The sequence below is a fragment of the Rasamsonia emersonii genome (genome assembly GCF_000968595.1).
Source record: "Rasamsonia emersonii CBS 393.64 chromosome Unknown ctg1118621760575, whole genome shotgun sequence".
Lineage (NCBI taxonomy): Eukaryota > Fungi > Ascomycota > Eurotiomycetes > Eurotiales > Trichocomaceae > Rasamsonia > Rasamsonia emersonii.
The window spans coordinates 15,505-23,739 of record NW_013562895.1 but is presented as its reverse complement, the minus strand read 5'-3'; the positions used below and the strand labels follow the sequence as shown (position 1 = coordinate 23,739).

At 43.4% G+C, this 8,235-nt stretch overlaps 2 protein-coding genes across 2 annotated transcripts; one reads left to right on the top strand and one right to left on the bottom strand.

Moving 5' to 3' along the window:
• Positions 1-2,930: 2,930 nt before the first annotated feature.
• T310_7672 (uncharacterized protein) lies at positions 2,931-3,832 on the top strand (the record flags this gene model as incomplete). Its single annotated transcript, XM_013469540.1, has 5 exons — positions 2,931-3,083; positions 3,189-3,354; positions 3,400-3,446; positions 3,553-3,618; positions 3,695-3,832. The coding sequence occupies 5 exons, from the start codon at positions 2,931-2,933 to the stop codon at positions 3,830-3,832; spliced, it is 570 nt and encodes a 189-aa protein (XP_013324994.1).
• Positions 3,833-6,178: 2,346 nt separating this feature from the next.
• On the bottom strand, positions 6,179-6,727 carry T310_7671 (uncharacterized protein; the record flags this gene model as incomplete). Its single annotated transcript, XM_013469539.1, has 4 exons — positions 6,179-6,213; positions 6,360-6,379; positions 6,461-6,582; positions 6,632-6,727. The coding sequence occupies 4 exons, from the start codon at positions 6,725-6,727 to the stop codon at positions 6,179-6,181; spliced, it is 273 nt and encodes a 90-aa protein (XP_013324993.1).
• Positions 6,728-8,235: the final 1,508 nt, after the last annotated feature.

Genomic DNA, 8,235 nt, shown 5'->3' with positions numbered 1-8,235 from the left:
TGACGAAAGGAGGGGGGGGGGGGGGGCGAATCCATATTTCCACATGCGCCGGGGAAGATAATGCTCAGAATTTACTGTACACGTACGGAGTACTCCGTACTGGGTTGATCAATAATGCTGGGCAAATCGCAAAAAGGACTTTTGAATGTACCAAAGACAGCGACGACGGGACTGGACGCTGAGGCTGGTCACATGCTCTTGCCAGCAACTGCCGCTGCAGGCAGTCAGGCACCGCTGTCAATGCAGAAAACATTCTGCTCGATGGCTGCCAACATCTTTTCCGTGACAATCTGTCTACGAAGTTGAGGTGAATCAATGAGAGTGAGGGAACTCGAGGCCATGGAAATAACTACTGGGTTTGCACTCCGTATTTCATACGCTACTCTCACAATCTGGGCTTTGCTATCGAAAAGCGTTAGCAGAAACCCCTTCGTAAAAAACCGGCTAATGTTCACGTTTCCAGTTGATCCAAGTGGGACGCCTGTGGCGGTCATGGAGTGACGCTTGCGGTGGAGCACGCTAGGTCCTCGAGAAGCTAACAGACGTCTGCGGCCGTGACTCGTCCCTAGTGTCCTAGTCGTCCCACGGGGCTACCAACCAAGAGGGCAGACCACCGTGCCTAAGACGACCGTGCTGCGCGCTAGAAACCTGCTTCTTGCTTCTGGCCTCGTTCGCCTGATGCGCGTCGGAACTGTGGCTGAGTCAATCTCACTCGATTGAGTAGACTGTCGTTCGTGTGTGCCAATCATTTCCAGGCTAAATCAGAGCGTTTCAAAGGAGAAGTTATAGGAGGATTCCTACGGAGTACTCCGTAACTTGTCTGGACTCGGTTACGCGGCGATGCTGAGCGACGACAGACACTATCGATTATCTCTCGACTAGAGATAATCATCGCCAAGTCAGATCGTACCAAACAGGAAATTCCGCCTTGCAACACGTCCTACTCCGTACAGAGTACTCCGTACCTTCATGTTGAGATCTTTCCAGCTTGATGGGTACTGCGTCAGCTAGATCTGACTAAATCATCGTTCCGGAATGAAGGAACTTGGCGGTCTTCGCCATGGCTCAAGAGGAAAGTCTTGTGACTAGGTCATCGTCGATCCCTTCAGACTTGGATGGCCACCTTCTGAAGGCTGATGAGTGAGCCAGCCTTGCTACGAATCCACTAATCATGCGTTCCCCAACACTGCACTCGACTGGTCATGCTTATGGAGTAGATGAGACCGTCAGCAATCTCCTAGCAAGATCGCACACCTATTCGCGCCACGACCATGGCGCCGGTACTGATCAAGTCATCAAGATGATCATCCTGTCATCTTAATCTCTACTGATCCTGTGCCCTTCACCATTGCCTAGACAGCACATGGAATCAGGCTTAAATCATATAGCTGATTACTAACAAGAAACTCTCCAAGGTCGTTATTTCATCGTGGACGACTTGACTAATGAAGATATCAGACGACTTTCAACGTCTCCGCTGTCAAACCGAGTTTATCCAGGGGTCCAAGCACCTGCAAAATGATACTCCGACTGTCCGACAATCGACCATGGGTATCAAGTCTGACCGGCTTCAGCTTGCAAGGCGCAATGCCCAGCCCACGTCAAAGGATTTTTCTTTTTCGCCCCCAGAGGCCCAGACACATGTCGCGACTGATCGCTTTACCAATTCGGCCAAGTGTGGTGGAATCCCGACGAACTCCGGTGAATGAGTTGTCCTACATTTCGTCTCTACACATTCACCGCGTTAGCCAGGGGCATTTCGACAGCCAAGCCGTGACATCAGCACTAGCCAGCAAAGTGGCGGAGGGCAGCATTCTCCCAGTCGTGGATAAACAATCCTGCCGACCGGAGAATCTTGTCATCGCACGACGGCACCTACAGTATCAAGAAAGGGGTGACCACGATGTGCATGCAGCATGGAGTACATGATATGCAGTTTTTGTCCAATGATTGCCGCAGGGTTGATTGTGGTTTCCCTGTTCTGGAAAGGCAGAATTCTCCATTTCAAACTAAGTGCAGAGCACGGAGTACTCCGTACGGAGTATAGACACAGGTTTTTTTCTTTTCTATTTTGCCCGCCCTGCACAGCAGCACAATGCGGTACAGCAGACGTTCTCCGTACTCTGTATTATTCAGCTGTATTATTCAGCGTCCCTAGACCATACGAAGTACGGAGTACTCCCTACTCCATTGAGTCCATTCTGACCCGTTCAGTTTGATGGATACTCAAGCCCCTCGGGTAGCTTATCCGAGCGAGGCGGCAACTTTGATGCCAAACCGAACAGAGTGGAGGAGGCATGGTGCCCACACTGCACGGTGATTGAGTGAGAGTCGCTTTGGTGCCATATTAGTCGCCTCAGAGTGCGTCGGTAGTGCCATTCCATAACCGAGGCTAAACAGATTCTTCAGGAGGCTAATGAGCTAATTAGCAAAAGACTTCAAAGTCCACAAGGCTAGGAGTAGCCGCTTTGATGACTTGGAAGTTAGTTCATTTTACCCCTGTTGAAACTTGGGTTTGCTGCTTGCAGATGAACGGGCCATTTTTTTTTTCGGGTGAGCTTCCTTTTGAATAAATGACAATGATGATGACTCGATGCCGCGTCGACGGTGGTAAGACCACAGAATCGGGCGTCTTCGAAGGGGCCTGAGCGCCCGACTTATCGGGTGGACGGTGGACCAGGGGGTCGTGTGTCTGTGTGTATCAGGTACGTGCTACGGAGAGTCGGAGAGTCGCCGTGCCTGCACTTCGATTCAGTTGCGGGAAATTTTCATCAGCAGATAGATATACATTACTTCGTAGGGTTATGGAGGAGCAGGATATCATCATTTAAGTTTTTGGAAACGTTCTTGTCTTTCTCGATAGAGTTTCAACTTTAATGTAAAAAATGTGATAGATATCTGATATGACACCTCATACCTAACTTGGCATCATGCAACTGTTATCACAGATTCACAGCAGGGATCTGAACTTTCGAGGTGATAAAAATGTGCATGGCCATCCAGTACGGAGTACGGAGTACACTGCACATAGCACACTGGGCACAAATATTATCCACGGGATGATCATCCATTATTATTACGGGGTAATATGTTGCGAGATCGCCCGATAAGTGAACTAACTATTTAATGTCTAAGGCTCTAACTACTTAGCTAAATCAATAAGAAAACCATTATTAGTCTAAAAATAGTGGATACGTACGGAGTACTCCGACCTCTACTACTCTGTACTCCATACCCAGTCGAGAAAAGGATATCGTGGACAACTTTCCTCCAGAGGACAGGACGCCACCGTTCCGACTTCAGTCGTGTTTTCTTCTTTCTTCCTTTTTTTCTTTTCTGGCTGCGAGTTAGTTGGTTAGTTTAGTCTAGGCTGTTGACTTAACTAACGTACTTGACTAGGTAGACTAGGTCTTGGCGATTTCAGCCTCACCCAGGCTAAGGCTATAGTAAGTTAGGTATAGGTATTACTACAACTATTACCATTCCGGTATTTGTAGCCTGGCTGTGAGACATTTTTTTTTCGGCCCTACTAGCCTATTATTTTATCATTAGAGTAGACGGAGTACGGAGCACGGATTACTCCGTTCTCCGTACGGAGTACTAAGTCAGGTAGGTAAGGTATGTAGATCCTAGACCCTGGACCCTTGACCCTTGACCCCTACTACTAATTACTAACTATCTACGGAGTACCTAGGTGCCTAACGTAATGATGATGAAACAGGCTACTACTAATACTTACGAATTACTATCTACGGAGTTAAAGTACAGATTTATTTACTCTGTATACGGAGTACTCCGTACTAATATGTTCCTGCACATAAGTAATAAGTAATAGGTAATTATAATAATCAACCGAGAATCGAAAACAAAAAAATCTCAAACCAGTTAACTGTGTTATTATTATTATCAGTGCTCGAGAGATGATTAGCACTACGAAAGTTGATTGATGGACCATGTACAGAGTACGGAGTAGGTGATCCACCTATCTATGTACCTACCTAGGCGCGTTTAGGTATTAGTCAGGAGGTGGATGTATACATCCGTTCGTATTTCCTAGTTAGGCCTTTTTATCCGGTGTGGAGTAAGTACATACTTACTCGTACTTTACTGTACGGAGTATGTACCATTGTTGATCCACAACTATACGAACTTATGGAGTAGAGTAGGTAGCATCATTATTTTATCATCATCATTATATCATGCTATCTGTCGAGCGAGTGTCGAGTCGAGTCGACAGTCGACAATTGTGGGCAGATTCATCAATCAATCGTAATAGTAATTATTAGTGTGCTTTTATTTTATTTTATTTTATTTTGTGTTTTATTTTATTTACGTTACTATTGATCCTTGCTCGTAGTATTATAGTAACTAACGTATAGATCCTTGTCTATGGTAGAGACTCTAGCTGTCTATGATGGAGTAAGAGGAATTAACTAGCAGACTGTGTTGAACTGAAACTGGTTCCAGGTTCCTCTTTCGATATATCTTCCTTCTTTTCTTTTTTTTTAAAAAAAAGTGTCTATGAGAATTCTATACTTTCATAGCACGGTATATTAGTAGTATTAGGAGTATATATATATTCATCCACGAACTTGAATTTATTATTGCCCACAGTGTATGCATATGTAGTCTACAGATGGGAGTATATCCAACTGATATCTGCTCATGATCACTAATTCCTTTATCTATTTTCGAGAGTGAGCATTGTCAGCATCTTCCTGAGACAGAACTGAACCAGTCTTTCTTTGTAAAATTCTTTATTCTATAGATAGTCTTCCTTCTTTCTTTTTTTTCCCTTCCATTTTCGTCTTCATGTATGAATTGTGGTACAAAAAAAAAGTATCTCTTCGAGAACGATATGCACAACCATTCTCAAAGAAAAGCTACTTACTTACCTTCTTCGCTGTGAGCCTCATTTCTCTATCGATCGAGGTGTATCAACCCAGTGATGAGGATTTTTTTTTGTCTTTGAATTCGAGGTCAACATTTTTTTCTTCCACGGAGAGAGAACAGCTAGTGTGGTTCGTCTTGTCTTGTCGAAGAGGACCTCACATCAAGGGCTGCTAGCACACTGGTATCTCTGAAGATACAAAGAAAGTCTTTCTTTTCTTGACCAGCAAAAACAAAAAAACGAAACTCTTTAACTTGAGAGATCTGTCGCTCAAGGGAAAAAAAACCCGCTCTCCTTCTCGCTTAGATCCTCCCGCCAATTGCAAAGATAGTCGACTCGTTTGAGTACTGCGTAGCGTACAGCACTGTAGAGAAGGCTAGTACAGTACTTTCTTTACAGGAACATACATACAGCAGGTCTGGTGACTGCAACAATGCCAGAAGAGTATTTATTATATTAATATATCAGAAGGCTTGTTTGCCTGGCTTTTACCTGGCTGTGCATGTGCCTCCCCCTGCCTATGTGTTTACTGTCATATATATATCCAGGAAGTATGCAATCTCGATATATATCAACAAAGCAAGGCAAGCTAGACTTGCTTAATTAATAATCAATGAGTTCTTGGTTCCTACCCAACTCTCGCATTTAATCAAATTCAATCAAAACATTGTTTGTATGACATCTGCTGCTGTATAGCATGTAGGTAGTTACTGTATATTGCACGTATGTATGTGTGTACAGACATATACATAACATATACTAGAGACTTATTATTATTTTTACCCGTGTATAATGTTCTGTTGCAAGATTACTCAGTACGTCATGCGAATGTCCTGAAAGCATCCATAACCAGACTGTGAGGCGTCCTCGAGTATGAATTTTTTGATCTTTTCGCCTCCTCCTTTTTCATCCTCGAGTCGAATGATGTCGATGCTTAGGCTTTAGTTAGTATGAAAGTAGAGATAGCCTCCCCTGCAGAACTCGTTCAATGAAAAGGAACGACAAATCAGACTGATCGACTTGCTCCATGGTATTTTATTCTAATCTATGCCGTTATTATTCCGCTGGTAGGAGCTGAGAGAAGGATATTGTTATTACTCTGTCCAGAGGAGTGTGCATCCTTGTCACAACTCAGAAGTCCGATTTTGATCAGCTCATAGATACGTATAGTCGAATAGGATAAAAAGATACTAAAGTGGTGAATGGCTCGGCATTCAATATTGAATCCACTCTTCGATTATGATGGAAATAGGGAAGTTTTAGTGTAAACCGCTCGGTATGTAGAAACTACATATTCGCAAATATCAGGCAATTATGCTTTACTACATAATATTAGCAAAGAGTTATGGCAAGAATTGTCGCAAAAGAATGGAAAAGAGAAGAAAGAAAAAGCAAGTTAACTTATTAGTTATAATGGGTAGGAAGCACTCTTAGAGAGTAGATGATAAATACATGTACTAATACTTACCTAGGATGAGAAATACACTTCTGTATAGTATTAGTAAGGAGGAATAATAATATGGATGGCAAGCTTGGAGATGATAATAATTATTAGAACTACGTACATACATACACAGTAACTCCGTAAAGCGGTCAGAAAATTTCAATAATGAATTTAGATCCCTCCGTATTGTCATATCGTTCTTCCCATCACTCAAACTCTCAAATGTCTTTTCTAGGAGTTCCAGTTTCTAGTCAGGATTCATTGTCTCCTTCGTCTGCATCAACAGTAACAGTTACCGGTAGTAAATCTGTTTGCTTGCTCTCTCTCTCACTTTCTGTGAGCATGGTCTGATCCTCCTCCCCAAGGGATGGCTTTTTAAGAACTTTCTTCATAGTCGTCTCGTGTCCAGATAGTCAGTTCAGTCTCTCTCAGAAATCCGTCAAGGTTGGCCTTTTGGAGCGATTCCTTTACTGTCTTCTACGGCCCTCAAGTTTATCTACTACTATATATATAGTTTTGTTCAAATTATTACCTCTTTCACATGGGCTCCCTACTTATATTTTCTTGTTTACCATTTTTCATATTAGATAGTACATAGATATTAAGTCGTCTACTTTCCAGGCGAACTTCCTAGTCTATAGAAGGATCCTTCCTTCTCTTTCCTTTGTCTCGTTACTTCACAGGTAAGATTGCTGCTACATAGAACTGACTCTAGGGTAATGACAATTACCAGCGTTCGGTGACTGGCCTTAAATTAAAGAGGATACCTAATTAAGACTCTGTATAGTGCAGATTGCGTGGAAAATCTGTATGAAAGCAGGCCTCTAAGGGTAGAATAGTGTGTGGTATGACCGTATAGTCAGGAAGCTGACTCAATTCAATTTCAGGGTTAATATCCTCTGAAAGTACCTGTATAGTAGCCCTAATATCTACCTCAGCAAAGGACCAAGGATTTCCCACGAAGTATCGAAGCCTGCAGTAACCTATAGATTTTAGACATTGTATTCAGGTTGGTCGACGACTATCCTATCGGTTGATGACCAACAGTGCAGGGTGATTCAGAGAATATTCTTAATGGCTCCGAAGGTACTCCCATTGGGAGGAAGTGCCTGTTGGAGCTCTAAGGGATCCTCTCGTAAGGGCCCATAGACGTGCTCGTGTCCATTGGAGGCTAGTATTCAGCCGTTCAATTCCTCCATCAGTGTGACTGGGAACAAGCGTGCATGGTTGGGCCCAAGGAATCAATATCCAGAACTAGGAAATAAAATGGTCAGGTTTGATAGAACGTGTGCCCGAGATAAGGTTTCCTCTGTAGATATCTATATTTGGGTTCCGGATATTTAATTGAGAGAACTCAACTGCTGTGTCATTTTCAAACTTCACTCAGTCGACGTAAATATCGAGCGTCCTGTACTTGCGTGGGTGCAGTCGGGAAGTTCATTATTTTGCCAACCTGTCAGTTGGACCGATATATGATGTTTTGAAGTAACCGTGGCACTTCAAGCCTACAGTACTATAGTGAATTGCATCGGGGTAGTGGAGTAAGAGAGAATGGAAGTAAATGTTGGAGTTGAGCTGGTAGGAATCTACATGACTACGTAAGTGGTATAGGTTCATACAACCTTGAAGCAATCCAGGAGGAACGACCGGCACTAAATTGCTTCGTCAGAGCCTCGTCCTCCCCAACCAGACGGTTCTATGGTGAAGGAGAACGTCACATGGATATGATGGCTGCTAGTCTATAACTGTGGTTCTATATAGAATGTGACTAGGATTTAGTATGTGCCGGATATACTCCGTAGACAAGATAGTGTTCCTTCAAACCACTAAGCTTGTAGTCTGATACTAGTCCCTTGATTATCTCCCCGATTTTGGGCCTATGCCATCTTTTATGAATTCT